Source organism: Pieris napi, chromosome 23, assembly GCF_905475465.1.
Source record: "Pieris napi chromosome 23, ilPieNapi1.2, whole genome shotgun sequence".
NCBI lineage: Eukaryota > Metazoa > Arthropoda > Insecta > Lepidoptera > Pieridae > Pieris > Pieris napi.
Window position 1 is genome coordinate 9827021 of NC_062256.1, and position 24343 is coordinate 9851363.

General features: G+C 33.3%; 3 protein-coding genes across 4 annotated transcripts in view; 2 read left to right on the forward strand and 1 right to left on the reverse strand.

Annotated features, from left to right (window-relative positions):
* Window positions 1–192: 192 nt before the first annotated feature.
* On the forward strand, window positions 193–3779 carry LOC125061206 (elongator complex protein 4). Its single transcript, XM_047666456.1, has 7 exons — window positions 193–359; window positions 438–473; window positions 804–919; window positions 1176–1416; window positions 1953–2224; window positions 2811–3045; window positions 3673–3779. The coding sequence occupies exons 1-7, from the start codon at window positions 248–250 to the stop codon at window positions 3762–3764; spliced, it is 1104 nt and encodes a 367-aa protein (XP_047522412.1). The 5' UTR covers window positions 193–247; the 3' UTR covers window positions 3765–3779.
* A 20-nt stretch (window positions 3780–3799) lies between these two features.
* LOC125061208 (CD82 antigen) lies at window positions 3800–7318 on the forward strand. Its single transcript, XM_047666460.1, has 5 exons — window positions 3800–4047; window positions 4508–4726; window positions 5168–5350; window positions 5593–5790; window positions 6663–7318. Exons 1-5 carry the CDS (start codon window positions 3985–3987, stop codon window positions 6951–6953), a joined length of 954 nt encoding a protein of 317 aa, XP_047522416.1. The 5' UTR covers window positions 3800–3984; the 3' UTR covers window positions 6954–7318.
* The window catches only part of LOC125061207 (neurogenic protein mastermind-like), a 34073-nt gene continuing 17042 nt past the window's right edge, over window positions 7313–24343 (reverse strand). For both annotated transcript variants that reach the window (XM_047666459.1, XM_047666457.1), the window contains exons 4-9: window positions 19726–19843; window positions 12689–12805; window positions 10578–10835; window positions 10102–10234; window positions 9584–9659; window positions 7313–9117 (exon numbers count right to left, since the gene is read on the reverse strand). In XM_047666459.1, the coding sequence (XP_047522415.1) occupies window positions 8818–9117; window positions 9584–9659; window positions 10102–10234; window positions 10578–10835; window positions 12689–12805; window positions 19726–19843 (1002 nt within the window). In that variant the 3' untranslated portion in view covers window positions 7313–8817. The remainder of the gene's footprint in view (window positions 9118–9583; window positions 9660–10101; window positions 10235–10577; window positions 10836–12688; window positions 12806–19725; window positions 19844–24343) is intronic.

The window sequence follows — 24343 nt, forward strand, 5'->3', positions numbered from 1 at the left end:
TGAAGACAGAAGTAATTAATCAATTCAGCATTGACTTCAAATAGATCGCTATATTTCAATTATGTAGCTGTCACACTCTACTGTCAGTTTTGAAGTTTTTAATTGCCATTTTGATTTTCGTAAATGAACGTGACATTGGCGGAATTGTGATTTACACAGATGTCATTATAAATAAAGTGAAGTGAAGTGACTTTCGTAAAAATAGTAAACAAACATTTTTATTAAACCATTGTGCACGTTTTAAAAAATGTCTGGGTTCCATAAAATTACAGAATCATGCTTAAGTGTTACAGGAACTAAATTGAAGAACAATTTACTTGTGTTATCGTCTGGTATTCCTTCTCTCGATTATGTTATTGGTATGTTAGTGGTTATGATATGTATGGTTAACCTTAAATCTTTTCGGGGCCCTGTTGACCTGTTTCTTTTTCTTTTAGGTGGTGGATTACCAACTGGAGGGATATTCGCCGTAGGTATGTTTTTTTAACTTTAAATATTCGAAAATTTCTTCCAGATTAAAACAAGTTTAAGAAGAAGCACAACATCAACACTGTAACAAGATTGGATTAGAATGCTTCTTTTATACTGAATAATAAGTCTCGTTGCTTATAATAAATGTATTATTGTCACAGTTTTACATTTGCATACCTTAGTTAAATTCATAACAATAAAGCTGAACTCATATTCCCTATACTTCACACACACACACACACACATATATTCTCACTTTTGATCCATTAATAACTACGTTTCTGCATCATCTAGAGCAGAAATAAAATATATAATACATATATCTTTTACAGAATCAGATGTGTTGGGCAGCTATAGTAGAGTGCTCACAAAATATTTTATAGCTGAAGGTGTTGTTTGTAATCATGATTTGTTGCTTTTTTCTGCTGATGAGAACCCAGAAGAAATAGTAAGATTTGAATTGAATATTTAAATATTCTTAATGGAATCTTAGATAGAATCAATGCCTGTAAAAATGTGATTGCTTCTAAACTTGTAACTTGTTAGAACAAACTCAAACAAAACGACAATACCTTATTAAAGTTTATGTCTTATAAGATTGGTAATAACCAGTTCCTCTTATGTTAACTAATAACTCTTTTTTAAATTGTTGTGACTAAATATGTTTGTGTGTTAAAGTCATAACTTTGATAAATAATTTACAGGTCAAAGAGTTACCTCAGCCGTGTGTGGTACAAAAAGATGATAAAATAAACAAAGTACCCCAAGATGAGATGAAAATAGCATGGAGATATGAAGGTTTAGCTCAGGTTGAGTCCTCCTTTGACGATGAAACCAATTTTGGTCATCATTTTGATTTAAGCCGTTATATTGATACAGATACTATTAAGAAAAGTAATATTACATATTGTTTTTTAAATCCAGTTGACAATGGTAAAAAGGGTGGTAAGTGAAACTTATATCTATATAGGGCTTTTTTAAAACGAAATTGAAGTATAAGATATTTTAAAGTTTCTTATAAACAATGTTCATTATTTCAAAACTAAGTACATATATAAAAGCCCAAAATTCCAAGCTAAGCTTAATTAGCCATTCTATCTACAGTGTAGTCTCTTAACCAGCGTCGTTTAAAGTGGCCTAAACAATATTCAAACATTTGATCAAATGGCTAGGCAAATGACTCTTGGATTGATGACATATCATTACTTGCCTAGCCTGCAGCCTGTATTTAGTTTCATTTTCTGCCATCTAGAGTCAAACTATCTATACGCTAGGCCTCGCTCATGATTTCCAAAGAACAGTCATTTTTTATTAGTCACAAGGGATATTGTATGAATGGCCTAAGCATTAGCCAGCCAGTTTATTAAATTTTGTACCAAATGCAACGGCTGAATATTAGGAAATTGAGTGAATGGCTAATTAAGCTAGTTGGCTGCGACAAATATTTAATTTATATTAAGTACTTTATGTGAACTTTTCAGCATTCAAGAATGGGCTTTTTACTCAAACTCTGAACAAAATCAAGGATGTTCTAGCCAATGACTTATACAGAAGAAGTAGTAAAAAGAAAAATATACTTAGAATCAGTATACACTTGCTAGGGTCTCCAATCTGGATGGCAATGGATTGCGATGAAGAGCTCATAGATAATAAATATGGCCATGATTTAATAAAATTCATGTACTGTTTGAGAATATTACTAAGGGATACAAATGCTGTAGCTTTCATTACTATACCATCTCATTTATTTGATGTAAGTAGTTTAGGTATAAAGTGAAGTCATTTGTTATATATTTTGTAAGCTAAAGTTGAAACAGAGAAGTAAATCCAGAACTTTTTTTTTAACAGAGTATCTAGAGAACTTTGCACCTAATTAGATCTATTGGGTTTTACACCATTTTTAATACAGATTTGGTGTCAACATACAGATTTGGTGTAAATTTAGGTTGGGTAATTTATTAGTTATGAAAGGTAAAAAGTAAAAATCTTGTACAGAAGACTTAATAAATAACTTAGGTATCATATGATTTGTGTTCATAAATGAATTTAAAAAAAATATGCTAAATTGCAATACAATTTAATAAATTGAAACAACAATTTCGACATTGTCTTTAGTTATTTTTTTAAATTTACAATGATTGTGTTTTGGCAGAGATGAAGCTTAAAATTAAATGGATTATTTCAAAGAAATAAGGCTTGTACTCTTTTGTCACTTCATCTTACGAAAATCAAAGCAAATATAATATCTCGGCCAATCCCTTTAATCGCTGACTATTTGTTTTACAAGATGTTCTTTGCTGCATATTGATTCACTTCATTCAGAATGATTTTAATTCCAGGATGACCACATAATGAATAGATTGCTCTACTCAATGGACAATGCAGTGAGAATAGAATCATTTGCTGGATCAGATAAAGAAACGAACCCAGTGTTCAATGAATATCACGGCCTGTTCCATTTAACAAAATTATCTGCTTTGTACTCCCTCGTGCCGTTTGTGCCTTCTAGCCTGGATTTGGCATTTAAACTGAAGAGGAAGAAGTTTGTTATCGAGAAATTGCATTTGCCACCAGGTGAGCTTTTTATCTTCGAAAGATATTGAAGTTGAAGTGATTTGACCCGCGCAGGGAGATAAAATAAAGAAAAGCGTCGTTGAGTTTTGGCATTTTGGGCCTACAAGTGATTGCAGCTTGTAAAGTTTGCGTTGATAGAAAATACAAAAAAATATTCTTATATTTTTATGTACATCAAAGAAGTATAACAGCTTAAACCATAAAGATGCCTGTTTTTGCTTTTTTTTTTTAACTGATTCCTAACTTCAATTCCTAATCTTCAACTCGTCAAGAGATTTTTTCTTCAAATATAAACTGAGAAAAGCGTTGCAAATAAATCCGAGTTTAAGATTTTTTGTCTACGTGGTAACTTTCTTTTTATCTGTCTGCTCTGCACTGTGCTGTATTTCTTGACTTATTTTATTTTCCCTCACTAAGGTTCCTTGGATGCATCTTACCGAAAAGGCCACCCTATTAGTAAAGTAGTATATCGTAAATACCGGTTTCACAAAAACAATAAAATATTGATGAATTTTAGTATACCTAGTAATAAATCGCAATTAATTTTACTAATAATTTGATCTAACCTACGAAAGAAATGACTACTATTATTTTTATTGCTGTTTTATAAAGTCCAACTTTTTACAGAACTCGAAGAGTCCAGCGAACGAGAACAAGACGACATCACAGCGGTACCGCGAGGTTGCGGCGGTTTCAGAAAGAAAGATATAGAATTTTAAGCTCAAATATATTTCTCTTCTCAAATAAATTAACGTACAAAAGTAACTCGTGCATTCATTTCAAAAATTCCTTAATTATTAGTCACCCCAGCTGATCAACAGAGCGTATCTCCTTAAAACCGGCACATCTATTCTGCATACAGTCAAAACGATAACGAGCTAACGTGTTCCTGTGTGTTGCTTAGAAATTATTAAAAATATATATAGTTCCTGAAGGATAATGAAACTGAAAAAAATTGCAAGTGCTAATGTACTTTTTGGTTGTTTTAACAGTGTGTTCTTTGTAAGTATGCAATTGTTGCCTTTTTAATATACATAATATATTGTTCATATTTTTACTGTAAAAATATTATTAATATTTTGTGTGGGTTAGATTGTATTATAATTTTGATTCCCTGCTGATAACGTTGCGCAAACTGGGCTATAGCGCATATATAGGTACATCTGTTTATCTAATAATGATATAATTTGGCTTTGAATTAATATATGATATAGGTTTTAATTCTATTAAAATTTTGGTTGAAACTATTTTATATTACGACTGGTGCATGGGTACATTACGTTTCGAAACGCGTTACAATTCGTTGTCGGTTTACCTAATTATAATTAACAGGCAAATTACTTTCGACCACTGAATATGAAATGATAGAAAAACTAATGGTTGTACTAAAACCATCCGATATAGAAGTCGCATTACCTAGTGTAGCCGTTGCTAAATATAAAACGAATTTCTTGATTTATAGGTATGTGGTTTTGCACAAGTGGTGTGCGGCTTCTTTCTACTATGCGACACTCGAAGAATTCTACTTTCGCGTTTATTAGCAACACCAGAAGATGGCTTGGAAGAGCCACCATTTTATTACGTAGCATTGGCTTTGCTTGCGTCTGGTCTCACGATTTGCACGTTAGCGTCTTTGGGCGTCTGGGCTACCTGTATGCCGGGATATATTGTGCTGACATTCGTAAGTATATGCCCTTCATAAAACCATTGCTAGCCTACTAAATTCATAACATCATGTAAACATACTAAGTCTATTTTATTACGCGACCTAACCTAAAACTTGGTTTACGCGTAGTTATCACTCAGTTTTAAAAAGTTATAACATCTATATCTTTGTGGTACTAGTTGTAGCTTTAATTTGATGACTCTATCGTTAGCTTTTACATTATATATTTCAACAAATAACTCAAAAACGATAAGGCCAAAACATTTAAAAGGTATTTGTAGTAGCTGTGTGTATGAATTAGACGGCAATTTACGTCCGCTTATTATAAGGATGTTGCTCTATATAATATTATCGCTATGTGATGTTTTCTATACACATCGATTAGATTTACAAATGCCTAATCAAATATGTTAATACCACCCTTATTATGTATATAAATTATATCTTCTTTTTCAGTATTTTCTAGTTGTATTATCCTTGCTTCTCTGTGATTGCGCGGCCGGAGTTATTTCTGCGATTTGGCCTAGATGTTTTGGCATTCAGAATACGCGAGGTGGATCTGTTGGAGCTTTGCAGGGTTACTATGGAGTTCCTGACTATGAAGATTTCACCACTGCCGTGGATCTTGCTCAAACTGAGGTGTGTGGCGCACTTAATGAGATTTATTGTATAGATATATGTTTAGAGAATACAAAGGTAGGTACTGCTTAGTTTTGCTTTGTTAGAAACAGAGATTAATATTACGTAAAGAAAAATATATTGCGATTTCATACCTACTTCTTAAACGCATTTTGAATTGAACTTGTTCGACTTTAAAACTATTGAAATATAACGTTACAAAATGACATATAAATTTTTATTTATTCGGCGAATGATTACAGTTAAAATGTTGCGGCATGACAAGCGCCCGTAACTACGACATGTCGATATGGCAGTTGCGGCGTTTGGGCCCACGCGGTATGTCTGTTCCGTTGAGCTGCTGCGTGCAAGGCGAAGAAGAGTCCTACCTCAACCCGGCGCCTGTTAACCAGTCCAGGTGTCAGGGGGTTACACCAAATGCTCAGTTTAGATATGTGCCGGTAAGTTACTGCAGACCTATGAACCACCAATGTGGTTTTAGTAACCTTTTTAATGGATACTTCAGAAACGTAATTTCCAAATTTCAATATGCTACATACACTACAAACCTTACAAGATAGAAAGGTTTAACTATTTTGTCTCAAAATACCTTTCAGAATACGACTCTTAAATAAAAGGCGCTATACTTAATAAACCTGTACCTACAGGAAACTCCCCTTAAACAGAAATTTGTCATTTATACAGCAGTTTTTAAATATCTATCCATTATTAAGTTGTAGCCTAACGCCCGAACCCAATAACCTCAATCCATAATCCACCATCTGAGATAGTAATCTTAATCCAAATTTTGTAACAAGTGTGCCAATAGCCAATCGACGGATTGTATTAGCTATCTGTCTATACCAGTTATCCATGAGAGGTCGTATCGGTGTCTGTGGATAGACCTTTGTATAAAAATGACAGTTGACGAAAGCTCGATTTCAACAGTTAATTATTTTAACAGATTTTATCTTATGATTGTTATGTTTTAAACATACACATGTATATTTTATTGGTATTTGTACGGTTTTATTTACTTTATTTGGTTTACATTGATTATCAAATATAAATGAAAACTCGGTAAAATGGAACGACAAAGAGCATATTTTTATCCGTCGCCAAAATGGATTGTCTTCGTAGGGTTTGGTTATTGGGATGCAGATAGGAGATCGATCGACTGTCACGGTCTGATCTTAGATTGTTTTCAATCTGAGATTGTGGATTGATTATTAGGTTCGGGCGTAAGACGCCATCATTTACGAGACCTAAATGATTAAGCTATCTTTCTTCAGCTTGGTTGATCAGACTGAAACCAATACGTATGTCTTTCCAGGGATGTCTGATGAAGTTAGAGGATTGGTATCAAGATCAATATTTCATATTGATGATTGCACTTTTTGTCGGCGCTATCTTCAAATTGGGGATTCTACTTACCACAGTCTTCTCTTGCATTCAACTTAGAAAACATCGCAGAGTCAAAATGTTCGTAAATGATAAAAAAGAAAACATTTATGAACGCACCGACGAGCCGATAACGACGAAATACATACAACCTAATAACTTCTACAGTCCCCGGGTGAGGAACCCTAGACTTTTTCATACAAAACCCAACGAAATGGTCTGAGAATTAGCCATGGAGATAAATACTTTAGAGAAAAAATTGGATAAATTCTCCGATTTATTGTACAAACATCAGGCCGAGTCTATTATGTGGTAGTTTTAGCCATAATCTAGGTTCGAATCCCACGCATTTTAGGAAAGACTGATTTATTTACTTACCTGTATAGGAACATATGTTATAAAACATTAAAAGAGGGTAGAGTGCCATATTGATCGATCATTCCTATATTATATGTTTTGAAACCGTCACATACATTCGCCTTCTTTCATCAGAACTTTAAACTCTAAAGTATTTAGCTCCATGTGGAGAAGAATTTAGCTTTAAGGTTCGTTTATATATTATAAATAAAATTAAACACAATATTTCAATATGTAATATTATTTTTAAAAGAACATTCAAAAATTGGTCCTAAAGTTAAAACATCGTTAACAATGGCTCTGGAATGTCAACATCTATTGTTTAAAGAGAGCTTTATAAATAATAAGGCAGTTTCAAATATGAAAATGTCAAAAAAAATCCAGATTTCCAAAACCTCACCCCTAAATGATACATGAGATCTTAACAATAACAATATTTGATTAACCTATTCACCACTGAGACCATCACAGTAGAACTAATTACATCTTAGGTACAGGAATGATAAACTATTGCCCGATACTCCGTTTCAATTCAAGAGCCACTCAAAATTTGCAATGGCCACATATTTCGACTGATAACTAATATAAATTCACAAAGACATTTGGTAATAGGAATAATGAGGGTAGTCAGATTGGTATTACTGAAACTACCCACATTATTTTATATATATTTTTTTTAAAGAATTTTACATTTAAATAGAAGAGGAAACGTTAGATTGTCTAATATAAACTACTAAGGATTTTTTTATCAAAATATTTACGCTTCGAGCGGCTCCCAAATCGATAAAACCGGGTTTACACCGTTTAAATGTACGTTTGCTACATTTGGGCCATTCGAAGGCGGACTGAATGATCTCGAAAGGAGGTCGGAACGAACACACCGCTAGATAATATATTGCCCCAAACTGTCATAAATAAATGTATTTCGATGTAAATAAAATTTATTGAATGTCTTTTGTGCTATCTTACCCCTATATTAACAATAAATAGTATACAGTTAAAAAAATCTACCGCATAAATGGAAAACTGAAAGATGGCAACGCTTCGGACGACGCCGTAAGTAAACTTCACCAAAAATCTATACAATTTCTATACAAGTGCGCCATCGCAACTATTCAATACTAATTACAATAAATAGTCTATAAAACAAATGTCGTAAAACATTAAAGATTTAGGAAGAACGCTACGTTAACGTTTAGATTAAGAAATCTGGTGAAAAATTCACGATTTAACTTTGGTCAACAATTTATTGGTCACGAATTCGCTCGCTCGGCTTTGGAGTTCATATGAAACGTCCGAGCTAATGGCTTTACACAAAATATTCAGTTCGTGATATTATAATGGATTAAGAAAGGTTATATTCTGAAAAGCAATTCGTAATTATAAAAACAGCATTTCACAACATTTTAATATTTTTTTATGTATACGATTTGCTTTAGAAAATTGTAATATGAATCACTGAGTTCCGCGTATGAAAAATCTCACATTCACCACTAGAGGGCGTTCATACAAATATTTCACGATTTCTAATTCATATTTATATTAAAAACCCGTTGATAAACTCTAAATCAGTATAACATTGTCCGGCTAAAGTAATCATTCGTCTCTCTCCATCGCATTACGTTCACGGCGGGATGAAAAGAGACGGTACTTCGTTTCGCGCAGCCATTAACTTAGACGTGAATTCTGAAAATTTCTACCTACATTAACTATCCGAAGCCGGCGACCGCTTATAGGATGTCGTTCAAGAACGAATTGTCCAGCGAGTTGAGCAGCTCTTGGGCCGTCAGGTTGCTCGTGTCAGAAGACGGCATGTTGTCTAAGAAGTCGAGGTTGAAGTCGGCCGTCTGCCCCGAGAAGGCCGACTGCAGCGAAGGGAAACTGTTCTGGTTGATCCCGTTCTGAGAGACCATCGAGTTCATGTTCTGCGAGTGCATTTGCATTCCGTTCTGCATGTTCTGGTGGTTGCCCATGCCCATGCCGCCCTGCATGGACATACTCTGCGACTGGTTCATGTGTATGTTCGGCATCTGAAGGAAATTCATTTCCTTTTTAAAGATCATCCTTAAGGCTATAAGCCTTTTTATTGCCATGGTAACATGAAGTACAGTATACGCACCTATAACGCGGTCCCACTATAAAACGATTTCCTCGCCCATATAACGCGGAGATTTCTCAACTTATATTTTTGTAGTGTGAAATTTATAATTATTTGTCAAGTCTATAATTAGTTTAAATTGTTTTGTTATATAATTAAACTAAATAACTTTATTAAAGTCATCCTATTTTTTTAATTGTTCGTAAAAAGTACGAGAATACTTCGACAAAGCGATTTCCTATAACGCGGGCCGGGTCTACTGTGTTATAGGGGGAATTACTGTACTTTTATAAAACAGTCACACAATATAATTTATTATTTACTTTAAAAATAAAAAATAATAAATATCCTTTTATCGTAAAAAATATTTTTTACAAATTTATAGAATTAATATTTACCTGTCCCTGAACACTCATCATTTGGTTCTGCTGCATGATGAGATGCGTCATCGGAGCTTGCTGCTGACTGGACGTCCTGGAAACCAAATCACGATTAGTACAAATCTAACAAGGCAAAAGTTTAATTATTTATTGAATATCTCTTCAAATCTAACTCTTACGTGAAAAATTAAATTTTACAATTTAAATACATATACATATACAAGTAACTCTGACCCATCTTCAATACATAATGTTATGAAAATTAATTATATTTTCACAGTTAATAAAAACAAGGCAAAGAGGAAGACAGAGCAAGAGATGGGAAGACGATATTAAGAGAATAAAATAAATAAAATAAAAATAAAAGTTAAGTTATGTAACGAAAACAAATGTTTATATATATATTTCGTGGATGGCAGCAATAAAGGCGACTGAGTTTACTTGATCGTACAAGTTTTTCCCTATACTTACTTACGATAAGTAATACACATATTCTATGTTTGTGTTAAATTAAAATATATAAAAAAGTTACTAACCTTTGTTGTTGATGCTGCATAAGTTGCTGCTGCTGCAGTCGCGCTTGCTGCATCTGTAGTTGCTGTTGTTGCGACATACTGCTCACGCCACTTACATTTCCCATACCACCCATGTTTCCCATATTAAAGCCAGCTGAAAATTAGGATTATTTATAAATTTGAATTCAGGATTATTATATAAGAATTAATCACGTCGTTTTTGTAAGTATAAGATTGTTGTAGAAACAAAACAATTTGTTTTAAAACCCCTAATTGGATGTAAGAAAAAACAAACGATATTTATTAACAGAACACAAGTTTTTCATTCATTTTCAACGATATTATCAAATTGTCGCAGCAAGTTAATACTTTGTTATTTTATATAGTTTGTTTACATTCTGTTATTCCTCTGCCGACTGATATTTGTGTATTTATGTAGCAACTGATTATATCGCTAAATAATATATTTTACAAATTTTAAATTAACAAATTCTCACCTTGATGATGATGCGGAAACTGTTGTCTCGCCGACTGCTGCTGTATCAGCACATGCCTCCAATCGGGCGAATAATGCCTCGCGTGTGGGGGAAAGGCGCGTGGAGGCGCAGCCCGCCTTACGCCTGACGTCACGAAACGGGCCTTGTACTCGGGCGGAGGTGGACGCATCTGCTGTTGCTGCGCTCGCAACATTTGTTGCTGCTGCTGCTGCAACATCTTGGCTTGCTGCTCGCGGGATATGCCTGCTGCTGCTATGCCTGTAAATTCAAAATTGGCTCTCATATCCCACCGTTTCTTTTGTTTTCCCACTGAATTCTCTCAGGCCTACGCATAGAAGACTCTTTGATTTTGACATTTTATTACATTCAGTAATGGCATATTTAAAGTGTTATTAGACACTAACATCCCAACAATGTGTCTGTTGATACAAAGAGTTTAATATAATATTTAAAACAATAACAAACGCTCAATCAAATTATCAGCAAATTATTCACCATGGTAATATATAATTGTGGTTCAATTATACATCTATCCCTCTCATACCGAGTTATAAAATATCCATGTCTCGCTCGCGTAATTGAATTTCGTCTCATATAGGTGACCTCAATACGTAATACAATTTCAATGTACCATAGTTCTACGAAATACTACACATTACGTCAGACGCGCCTATTCTCTTCTCTTTTTAATCAACAAGAAAATAGTTGTACTGGAAAAATAATATTACTAAATTTATAATATTTGTGTATGTTTTGATTTCATCTATTTAAAAAATAGAAAAGTTTTTTACGTTTTAATTAGTCCGATTTGTATTGTTATCTTTTTGTGTGTCTATTTGTATTTACTACGTGACTTCCTCTACATAATAGGGTATAAAGTTGACTTTTTCCGCTTTCTGTGCTTACCAACTAAAAATTATTGTTAATATTTAGTTAATTTTACTATGTTTTTTGTTTGTTTGGTTTGGTTTATGCAGTTCTTGCATTTTACTCTTAAATTTTTTTTTTCCTTACTCGCTGCTTCCTAGATAATTTGTGTTATTTTTTATTCTTTTAATGTAACGAAGCAAAAATAAATAAATAAATTACTCGAAAATCGAAGTTAGGAAGTATATAATATTCCTTGTGCGCAAACCATTATGCTTGAGAATTAAATCGTAATTGAATGAAAATAAACTATTTAAAAAATACTATCTAAAGGAATGTAAAACCAATTATATTTTATAAATAAGAATCGACTCACTAGTCTTATGTCTACTTGAGTATGTACAAAATTTTATAAAATTGTACATACGCTACAACATTTTTAGCGATAAGTATTGGAATTTGTATATAAATGTCCAATAAAAACGCCATATAAAAGTGGGCTATAAAAGTATATACGCGATAAGAATAAGTATATACACACTTTTATATATTACAAAACAATCCAACGAATTTGTATTAAAATTAATCACACACAGGAGTTACACATTTGTCGTCATAATTACGCAATGGTTTGGTATTCATAACCCGAGATGGTCCTGTCTTTTGAGTCATAATATAGTTTCTAGAGTAGATAGTGCTCAAGAAGAGGTTGCGTTAAGATACGAATAGGATATAATAAGACTCGCGTACTACGACTTCCTTGTGTCACAATGCAAAACATTTTTGACGTATAGAAGTCAGACTCGCCTAAAAATATCGTTGATCAGTATGTTTACAAAACAAATTTTATGAACGAAGTGTGCACCAACTCGACTATTAACAAATTTATTATAAAACTAAGGCAAATATCTATTTCTTACGTTAAAAAGACTAAACGAACTACTGAACCGAATTAAAAGATCTTTCACTATTAGAATATATATTATATGATATATGTATTTCCAAATATTTAACAAACCTGCCTATAAAAGTTTGTGAAAATAAAAATAAATCAGTGGCGATACAATCTTTATAGGTCTGAGCCTCAGATTTCTGAATCCCAAAACGCTGAGGGTATATCCTCCTGTATAAGAAATTGATGCACAGCCGGGGATCGAACCTACGACCTCAGGGATGACAGACGCTCGCTGAAGCCACTGGGCCAACACTGCTCTAATAATAGTTTGTAAGCAAAAAATCCTTACCAAGAGGCGTCTGAGGGCCCGGGGCGGTCTGCGCAGGCGCCGATGGTCGAGCTCGCATGCCCTGCGAGAAGTTCATACTCTGCGACTGAGACACGTTGTACGTATCACAGTTACTTCCTGAAATTAACAAATTTACACAAATACAATAAACAATTTGTCTAGTGAAGCTATCTTAAATTTGTGAAACAATTATTGTTTAGCTGGGAATCAACGCCAGGTGAATTAATAATAATAATACATGACAGAAATAGGTTGTGACAAAATTCATCAATCCCTAGATGAGAATCCATGTATTAGATAAATAGATAACAATTATTCCGTGGTACATGGTTCAATTGTATGTAAAACTTACTTCAAAGCCGGATTAAACCAGCTTTATACATCTATATTATTAATAAAGTCGCGTGTATCAATTTGTTAATAATTACGAAGTTGCGAATAACTTTGTACTGATAAATTTTAATTCGCTCTGATAAGGTACTTCAAGGCTAAATAAAATACAAATTTAAATCAATTCCAACAACGCATTTGACTTAAATTTAATCTCTTAATTATAAACCTTAACTAGCGATTATTTGGATACGCACTTTTAAATAAACATTAAAAAAAATAATTAGTATATTTATGACGCTTATTCATAAAAATCAAGTCAATAGAGATGGCCACTATTCAAACATATTATTTAACTAAAAAAAATATATTTATACAAGATCTCATATTACTGAAAATACCTTTTCCATGCCTAAGCTACAGAATAGCTAGCAGTAAAGTTAATCGGTCCAGTATTAAGTTAATATTAACGAAACACAAATCTTTCCTCTTTATATTAATATATTTATTTATTTATTGAAATTACCACAATTCACATAATGCTATATTTACGGTATATGATACGAGGAATGTTTTCTAAAATAAATGACAATTTTGGTAAACATAGATGGTACAAAAAATAAAAATATTAGTAAATTTTTGCAAAAAACAAAACCAGCAAAAGAGCGGATTAGGTATGAGATAGGCACTTGACAATGCTTTCTTTAAAATTGATCAGCCCACTACCGAATATTCTCCAGCTCCAGCTCTGGAGGACTATTTAATACGTTATAATCGTGAAGACAACAAACTCCCAAGCGAAATGAGAGAATTATCACTAAATAAATTCAAAGCTCTCGTTAAACGTAAATTAATCAATAAAGCTTTTTTATAAATTTCACGAATATTTAAATGATCCTAATCCTTGGGATTGATTTGCTCCATTTCAAACAATTTGTACGACTCAAAACTTAGCGATTAAAAAGAGTGGCGGAACGTTTCTTGCCAGTTCTTCTTGCCCGCTCTATGCCCTTGACTTGGGAACTGGTAGTAAATGTAAATTTACAATTGATTTAACTTTTTTTCTTTTGATTTTTAATTTATTTTTAAATTTTTTAAAACATTTATATTTATCAAAATTGTCATATATTTTAGAAAAGATAGCTTATAAGTTATACTGTAAATATATCATTATGTATGATGTGGTCAAGTTTAATAAATAAAGAGAACAAATCGACAATATCAAAAGACAATTATAAATTTATATCTAATGAATCACTACGATCTCAATGTGTTTACAACAGTTTTATCTTTGATGACAAGGCCTACTGGTAGCTGGTAGCCATTGTGATTACGTGATTAAATCATTATAATTATACCAATAGACGAGGACAGACTAGTTTAGACTTCGCTGATCTATCCGCCATACTTATATTAGATAAACAATTTGTTGTATTATCAATTCACAAATAAGCTGATAATTTTCATATTTAGGAAATAAAATTTCTATCAGGGATAAAACGTCATGACTCATGATCGTAGAATAATATCGGATTAAAAAAAAATCCAAAATCAAATTTTTATCGTATTTGGATACTACATTGACTAAATATTACGGCTACATTAAAAAAAACTCTGTGTTTTAAATTTCAAATTAATCAGTCGGTAAAGTGATGGGATTTGATAGACGCTTATAGAAGCATGTGATTTTTCTAGAAAACTGTGTAATTTAATATTTTTATTTTTATTTTGTTTCAAAACAAACCCTTTTGTTTGCTTGTATGGCAATTTTCATAATAACAGAATATGAATTAAAAAAGTTATGACAAAAAAAAACTAACATGATTATATTATTTTGAAATGGCTGCCCTGTAAAGTTTACTATTTCTCAGATCCGTTACAATTCTACGACTATGGCGAATATAACAATAGTAAAATAATGTATGAAATAGGTATTTTATAATATTAATATAGCGTGATGGTTTAATAATAAAGACTTATTTATTTACAGAAATACATACATTATCCTAATAGTACTAATCCAATACAAAAAAGTATATAATATAAAATACATAATATACACAATATCGCTACTGTGAACTCACTCTGCGAACATATAAATATGTCGATAGTGTCGAAAACAGCATTAAGTAAGCGCAAAAATGGATTAATATTATACATATAGTAATTTATAACGTGCATACGTCGCAATATACATTGTTATAATTGATAACAGCTATTTATCATCTATGATACGACTTCCTTACATACGTTCCGTGTTCCGAGTACATAACACACGAGTTACACTTCCTTACACACATTTGTAACCATATAAGTAAATACAACTTATAAACAAAATCGTGATCAAGTAACATTTTATTCCTAAATCAATGCGTTTATTTAGGTTCGATTTCTCGCGACAAATGTTAAAATTTAAGCTTCGGAGCCCACCAAATATATCTTAGTCAAGGAGTTAGTCCAATAAGGTACTTAACAATAAAAACATAAGATTAAATTCGGGGTCGCTATTGACAGTTACAGAGCACTACTACTTGTGGTGAGTGGTCGGACTTGAATTCGTGTATGCGGTGATGTTAGTTATTTCGACTATGTATTTGCGTGTTGTTCCCACGAGAATGTAAGTGCGTGCTCCTATTTCACCATGCATACTGCTGATAGAAGACAAATCTTTGTTTTTTATTAATTACAAAAAGATGTCATGTGGAACATGGCGTAGTGCTCGCATCTCCTAACAAGCGTTGTGTAAAACAAAAAAAAATTGGCGATTAAAGAGTGGCGGAGAATTTATTGCCAGTTCTTCTCGTCCGTTCTACGGCCTTGATTTGAGAACTGGCAGTAAATGTAAAATTAGAAGCATTCAATATGTATTTCTTTATTGATGTTCATAAGTGTACATTGTGTTACCTAAATGAATAAATGATTTTGAATTTGAAACTACTAACGTTTATCAAGTGACAGAGGGATGTCTTATTAATTACTAATCCTAGTATTGAATGGTATTTAATTAATAATAATCTACTCAGTTTAAAACGAAGCGATCAAGAATCTTTTACTACAGCTGATATTCGTAAATTGTAAATATAATAAATTCGCGTTAATAAAGTTTTTCGATTAGAAGAACATAAACAAAAACATATTCATGAATTGGGCTTCGAATTGCTCCCGCATCCATCGTATTCTCCAGATTTGGACGCCAGGTACTTTTTCCTGTTCTCAGACCTGAAGAGAATGCTCGCTGGTCAAAAAGTTTGTGCTTATGAAGAGGTAATCGCGGAAATCGAAGCCTATTTTGAGGCAAAAGACAAATCGTATGACCGCTATAATCGTTGTATTGCTCTCGGAGGCTCTATTGAATAATCAAATCAAATTCTATAAAAAAAGTTAGCCTACAAACTTTTCAGCCCACCGAATATATATGCATATACAAAGGAATTCCACAAACATAGAGCGTTAGGTTTTGCGTCCAGATAAGAGAATACCGATTTTATATAATAAGAAACATTGTATAGGCAGTATTTCACTCAAACAACCGACATGAGAACACATAATATATATAACGTAAATTACATTAAATTAACTTATCATATATTAAGTATGTTCGCGTGATTTTCAACTTGTTCGGTCATGTGTGACTGACTAATATAATTCGAAAGTGTCATTGTCACGCTTTTACGAATTTCATAAGTGTATGCAAGCTATGCCATCGTTTTAAATCTGATTATATATCTACTAGTGACGGATATATCATCATATATCATATCATCATTCATATTACCATACTCATGTACTTAAGTACAGTAAAATCACTCTGACTTATCATTTGATAAATCGTAACACAACACGATACAAATAATTGAAATCATATTCGCCTAATCTTATTTACGTTAGAAGATACTTGAATTTTTTTGCTAATCACTCACTTTGTTTTGGCTATGTTCGGTGTCAAACTTGTATGGACATATATATATATAATAGTCCCACTCCTGACCAAACATTGCCCGAAACGAGTCCACCTTTTTCGTCTTTCTCCTTACCAACTCATAGTTACTCCACTTCTCAGCAAGGAGTGTCCACCTAAACTTGTCCTTTCGAATACTATTTGTCTATGTTCTCTATCCTTTTCCTATTCCTACTGTAAATTATTTTAACCCCAACTCTGTCGTTTATAATTAGTAAACGTATGAAAATTCCTCCTTCCGATACAATATTTCGAGTAAGATAAACCAGTAGCGCTCCAACCCCTGGTTTCCTTGACTTTACAAGTAGGTGATAAACCTGTGTTGCAGATGCGACACGGCTTACAAGATGGCTACAACGTATTAATTGCGCACATATACGCGAGATTTGCACCCCTAAACTAGCAATACCAAGTCATTTTCAGTTGGTATAGCACACAGTTAACCTTTACGCTAAGCTACTGTGGTTTAAAAGAATCCATGAATATAATCATACAACATATTACATCCCCGAAGTGTTAACCGTGGCGCATTCCCGCAGATCGTCAACCCCAGATGTCCCCCCTCACATCTATTAATCGATGGCAACATACCCCTTATTACAATGGAATAAGATCCAATTCTCTCATATGTTAATAACCTTACATTGTACTGTGTTATGAAAAATAAACGAATAATACTACTTACAATGCTTTAATGTAGCTTTATAGATAACTTTGTGATTGAAGATTGAAAAACAAGGTAGAAATTTTCAGTAAACCTCTTGCTGACTGCATACATTCTACAATATAAATGTTATAAATTCACATTTAAATTCGTTAATTTTTAATACGTAATTAGGGAAAAACGAAATGCTGTTTATCAGTGTGACGCAATAATTCCCATTTAGTGAAAATAAGGTAATTAATCAGTATGTACAATGATTTAAATGTTACGAAACATAATTAAAACCGACCTAATTAAAAATGTTATGGCTCTATATCTATCTTATAAAAATTTAAAGGGTTGGAACATTCTACGCGATGTTATTGTTATTAGAACAGGGCCTAGTAAATATGGCTTCTTGCTCACCTTGTGAAAAAAACTTTTGAAAAAAGGGTAAAACGTTGTGCAAAAAGTATTTAAACAAAAGAGACTCGTTCGAGGGTTTCTTGAAGTTTTCAAACGTTCTTTTCCTTACCAAAAACTGAATTGTTCATGATTCATGCGGATGACATTGAACTGTACCTACCAATACAATTATAGGGTAAGATTGAAAGTCGCGTCTAAGACGGAGATTCAGAGAAGTATTGTACGACGGGACGGTCCAAGTTCGGACTAACCCGGATCGCGGCTTAGACAAATTTAATGTTTTAACATTAATTATTATTTTAATTACATGATTGTCTGATTCGCGGCTTAGTCTAGCTCAAGTCGCCGATCATCTTCACTATGCCCAAGCTTGACATCGTGCGTATCTAAAGGAATTAGTGATGGATTTTGGCATAGTTGGTGCTTAATCTTGATACTGAATGTCACCCTTAGACTTCAGCACAAACTTTTTGATAAGTTATCATCAATTTGGACGAACAAATGCTATCACGACAAATAAATTTTCGATTTTGTACTGCACGAATGCCTTCTAATATTATTTTTTGTACATTTTGTTATTTAATAATAAACTAACCGATCGGAGGTGGAACATACATTAATTTAATACAACATAGTTCCATATACATATATATCAATTGTAACGAAATTTGTGACATTCGTTGCTCTGTATAAAAACTGTACCATGAACATAAGGCTACCAATTTAGTTGTTTATCAAAGTAGACACAAAAAAAAATCAGTTTCTCAATTAATAAATTTTCGCATTCATATTTTTTTGGTGCCCATTTTTGTGGGTAGTTAAAGTCTCTAAAAACAATTTTAAAAAGATATCTTATCCAAAAGAAATTCTAAAACAATGCATTGATCAACTATTTCTACCTACAAACAATTTTTTCCGCCAGGAATCACTCCAACGTATTTAAGCCAAAAGAAAACGCTTGACGGTATTAAACCATAGAACATAGAGCTGCAAAGCATAAATTCAGTTAAAATGACGACTTGTGTATATTCTGTGCAATTTGATATTGATTACGAAGTCGTCAGCCTTTTTATCGACACGCTACACTTAGCAACACTTAGTTTGTACATAACAAGTGGTATTCAAAGATAAAGAAGTACTCTTTTGAGACCTTGTTATATATAATCAATAACCATTCTCATTACGTCACATAATAGTACATAAAATAACTATAAAATAAATTAATTAAATACATAAACACGAAAACTTGTCTAAGTCTTTGCTTTACGCTAGTCTTTAGTAATTTATTGTTTTCATGCATCCATAATTACTGCAGAACTCCCGCGGATGTATTAACGAAAACTCTAGAGCAACGGATTTTTTACGCTTTTCACCAATTTCGTATAAATTGACTAAAATCTTACCAAAATAATCATAAATGAATTTCTATTTTTTATTTTTGATCCTGCAATGGGCATTTTTAAAGGCCGCCACTTTTGATAGCATGTTGCTACATGCTAACATTATTATAAGTTGATTAACTTACCAATTCTTGAAAGGCCGGCAACGCACTTGCGAGCCTTCTGGCATTGTGAGTGTCCATGGGCGGCGGTATCACTTAACATCAGGTGAGCCTCCTGCCCGTTTGCCTCCTATTACATAAAAAAAAAAATAACGGTCTAGCCCATAAATCAAGCTTACCTTGATGATGCTGAGGTGATGGGTTCTGGTTGTGGAAGGTGGCGTACAGTCCCTGCTGAGCAGCCGCTGAAACGTGACCACTCCCACCACTGACTTGCATATGTTGAGCAGCGGATACCTGGATTGATAGGTCAGGGTTAAATTTGTGTTTTTTGAGTACTTTTAAAGGGTAATTTGTTGAGTTGTATGTCATATTTATTATGTTAAGTCAAACATATATCACTCAAAAGAAAGCGTGAGTGTTTGAGGTTTGGATGAGTCTGCCAAGAGGAAGACAAAAATAAAGAATAGAAATAGTAAATGTCTTCAATTTCATAAAGTATTTAAAAAATATAGTGTTGAGTTAAACGTGCAAAGACAAATATTTTAACAATATGCATTTTAGTAAGACTCCAATATTTCTCTATTTAGTTCATGACTGCAAATAATATAATCAGAGATGGCATCCGTTTCTTTCATCATTATTTCAAACACACGTAGATGATCAGCTTGTATCCAAGAGATTTATACCTTCTATACAAATAGGAAGAAATATCAATCTACGTGACTTGATTGCAAGACCTCAGGGTCGAGTGTCGCAGGCTTAAGCCACTGGGTCAACACTGTTCTTCATATAGACAATGAGAAATAAATAATATTCATCACAACGTAATATATCACAATGCATACAGTACTGGAGGAAAATGGAGGAGGTCTACGTCCAGAAATGGACTAAATAAAGAGGCTGATCATGAATATATAACTACGTAAGCTGATTAAGGTAAAACCTTTTATATTTGTTTAATACAAAAATAATGAGCTACATAATTTTCTATATATTCTCACATTTAAACGACTTTTAAAATAAACAACTATGCAAACACTTATTTTTAAACACAAAACCTGTTCCAACGGATATCTTTATGGGTAATTGGGATATCTAGCGCTTTCGCCGACCAGAGACGTTATTATAACCGTTTTTGGTCGTACTCAGAGTCGTCCATTAAGAGCTAAGTAACGTATAGATTTTAATAAGTTCAGAGTACCGGCTCTGTAACTGTCTGCCCTGACGTTTTTGTATCCGATTAGTCCTCTCAATATCCGTAGCGCCGATGCAACCTTGAAATCGTGCGGTACAAAAACTCAATACAAGTCGGGAACGCCATTCGGAGATCCGGCGCTGATCCAATTGGAGCTAATAGTTAATAAACAAAATCTACTAATCGGGTATTCAATTTATCAAAGTTTCAGCGAGTTGTTTTTAGATTTATACAATTTAATTTAATGGACCACCCTGAGTAGAGTTATACGTAAATAACCTACAATTCTTATAACATAAAGTTAAGGAATTAATTATTATCAATACATATTAAAATTTATGATTTTTTTTTGTGTCCGTGTGTTGGAGTCATATAAAACACAGTCTGACTACTAATTAAGTCAGGTTAAAATTCAGTCGCGGTTTAGCGCTAAGTACGACTCGCGTATGCCACATCCAATAGGATAGGATCTTAGATAAATGTGTGGAAAATTAATTAACTAAACATAGAGTTTAAATAGACTAGATGGTCTATGGCTTGAGCACTGAAGGGACTTAATAATTTATCAAACTTATTAATGATATGAATCAATTTATAATGACCATCTTTCGATGTTAATTAGCTGTTTCCAGCACTTCGTCTTTATGACATTGTACGTTGTGGTTTATCATATTTTCCTTTGAATAATTGTAATGTAGAGAGAGGGTAAAATTTGCTGAGTTTCTTGCCCGTTCTTCTCAGAACATGGCCTCCTGGTAGTTTTGCGAACGGATGGCGTAGTCTTGCTCTTTCGCGAATTTTGTAAACGTTTTTGACATTCATAAGCATGCCCTATAGACCAGTGCCGATAATTTTTGAAACCTAAAAAAATTACAGTAGGATGAAACCCATTAGAAAAGCTGGGGAATATGATCAAAATGAAAGGAAAAATAAATTACGGTCGATCTGAGGTCGGGAAGGGGGAGGGGGGGAGTTTTAAGGGTAAAAAACGGTTTATCTCGATTTCCGGCAAAACTACAAGTCCTATCGAAGAATGTTAAATGGCAAAGTTGGAGGTAATAAAAAGATCTAAAACTTTTGTATTCACACATTTTTCACATAACCTCAAAATTTATGTGAAAATTTCAAAAAACCAAGTTTTTGGTTTTTTTATTTTTATCTTTAACAAAAATTTTTTTTTTTTAACGAAATTTGGTGAAAACTTACCTTTCTATGTCCCAAATACACTGTAATTTATTTGATTAAAAATATTTATTTGTTCACCTTATTTTGAATTAATATCGAAAAAACACCCTAATTTTCAATCGAAAATTCTGACGTCAAAATTTCAGCTTTTTTCAAAAAGTTGGTGTGCTTTCAGTTCGTTGAAATCTCTACTTTCCTATGGTAAAAAAATATATATATATTACCATAGTAAATCTTCTCAGAAAACGCAAAAAATCGTATACAGTAACGCCCAGACCTGTCATCCCCTTCCTTACTTCTCTATGAAATACGAAAATTTTAGCCCATCTAAAGGCTAAATTTTTTTTTAAGTTACTCAGGTATATATAAATTATCTTAAAATAGTAATAAATAGGCATCTGATTATAATTTAAAGAAGATTCATAGAGAAGTAGGGAAGGGGATGACAGGTCTGGGCGTTACTGCATACGATTTTTTGCGTTTTCTGAGAAGATTTACTATGGTAATATATATATATTTTTTTACCATAGGAAAGTAGAGATTTCAACGAACTGAAAGCACACCAACTTTTTGAAAAAAGCTGAAATTTTGACGTCAGAATTTTCGATTGAAAATTAGGGTGTTTTTTCGATATTAATTCAAAATAAGGTGAACAAATAAATATTTTTAATCAAATAAATTACAGTGTATTTGGGACATAGAAAGGTAAGTTTTCACCAAATTTCGTTAAAAAAAAATAATTTTTGTTAAAGATAAAAATAAAAAACCAAAAACTTGGTTTTTTTGAATTTTTCACTTAAATTTTGAGGTTATGTGAAAAATGTGTAAGTACAAAAGTTTTAGATCTTTTTATTACCTCCAACTTTGCCATTTAACTTTCTTCGATAGGACTTGTAGTTTTGCCGGAAATCGAGATAAACCGTTTTTACCCTTAAAACTCCCCCCCCTTCCCCTTCCCGACCTCAGATCGACCGTAATTTATTTTTCCTTTCATTTTGATCATATTCCCCTGCTTTTCTAATGGGTTTCATCCTACTGTAATTTTTTTCACTTTTTATTTATTTTAAAGGCTATCTGCACTGGTCTACTAAGACGCATCGAAACTGAATAAACGTATTTTGATTTGTTTGATATGAACTTAAATTTCGGCTAAGAGCATCTCAATGACAGCTGCCAGTATGAAGCAGTCAACACATACACCGACGCCACCGGACGCCGCGAACCGGTTCTGCCGCCCGCACGTCCCTCGCCAATATACGCGTAATACTTTAGCCGTCACTGATGCCAACTCAGCGCTTTCACCGCCAGATCTAGCGGATTTTTTTTATACACAAAAATGGATTATCCTTATATGGATAACGCTAGCTAAAAAAACATTTTTGAAGTTATACTTTTGGCGCGTTAGGGAAAAATGATGAGACTAAATTTTTACAATGCGCGCGCACACCGTCACAAAATACCGACACCCTGAAGTAAGCTATAGTCAACATTTTAGATTTTTATCTTGTTACGACAAAGAAGTATAACTTCTAACGGACGCACACACGTTTTTTTAGCGCTTTAAACAGCTTTTTGGTTTTAGACAATTTGTGCATTACATTCCTAACTCAATTCCAAGTCGAAGTTTGTAAAAGAAAGGTGCTAATTCCAATCACGTCAAATCCAGCGCTTTTTTGGATTTAATAAGCGCTATTCCTTAAACTGGAGTGGTGCACTGCGCGTAATAGTTTAGCCGTATTGTACAGACAAGCTAACGGAACCGCTTATCTAGTCGCAAATCGCGCCTGCCATGAGCACTGTATTGGGAACCCCCTTACATCTCTGTATTAAGGTCCAGTTTGCACAGGCCACACCACTCATGGTAAGTCCGAAGCTTTCCGCGCGATTGCAATCACGAATTCAGCCGGGGTAATGCTCTATCCGTTATCCCATATGTTGTAATACCAGTGCAATATATTTTGTTATCAAAATTGCATTTTTTGAGCAGCCAAAATTTTTCGTAAAAGATTAATTTTAAACTGGACTAGTTTACGCCATGGCAGCTTGTGTCAATTGCTGACTGATATCAATCGTTTAAAAACCTTGTTTGAGGTTTAAATGTTATATTTATTAATTGTTAACCGCCGACGCGTTTCTGTATCCCTTGGTTTTGACGTCAGAGGAGCTAGCGGTACACGTTGGCGTACAAGGACCGACGTCACGAACGCCCATACAGGTCAAAGGTTAATCTATTAATAACACAAACAAGTACGAACTGCCTACACCTGGTAGGGGGTGAAAAATCCGATCTTGCCCATACAAATGTGTCTGCTACAAATTAATATTTTTAAATTGCTTAAAAATTACTCTTAAAAACGCCTTTTAAATATTAGTAGCCGGAGTCGGATACTTCGCAAATTTTCGCAATATATTCA

Coding starts and splice junctions, on each gene's coding strand:
- LOC125061206 (XM_047666456.1), top strand. CDS start 248: ATGTCTGGGTTCCATAAAATTACAGAATCATGCTTAAGTGTTACAGGA. Junction 1,417..1,952: donor TGACAATGGTAAAAAGGGTG/GTAAGTGAAACT, acceptor TGAACTTTTCAG/CATTCAAGAATGGGCTTTTT. Junction 3,046..3,672: donor GAAATTGCATTTGCCACCAG/GTGAGCTTTTTA, acceptor AACTTTTTACAG/AACTCGAAGAGTCCAGCGAA.
- LOC125061208 (XM_047666460.1), top strand. CDS start 3,985: ATGAAACTGAAAAAAATTGCAAGTGCTAATGTACTTTTTGGTTGTTTT. Junction 4,727..5,167: donor GATATATTGTGCTGACATTC/GTAAGTATATGC, acceptor CTTCTTTTTCAG/TATTTTCTAGTTGTATTATC. Junction 5,791..6,662: donor CTCAGTTTAGATATGTGCCG/GTAAGTTACTGC, acceptor ATGTCTTTCCAG/GGATGTCTGATGAAGTTAGA.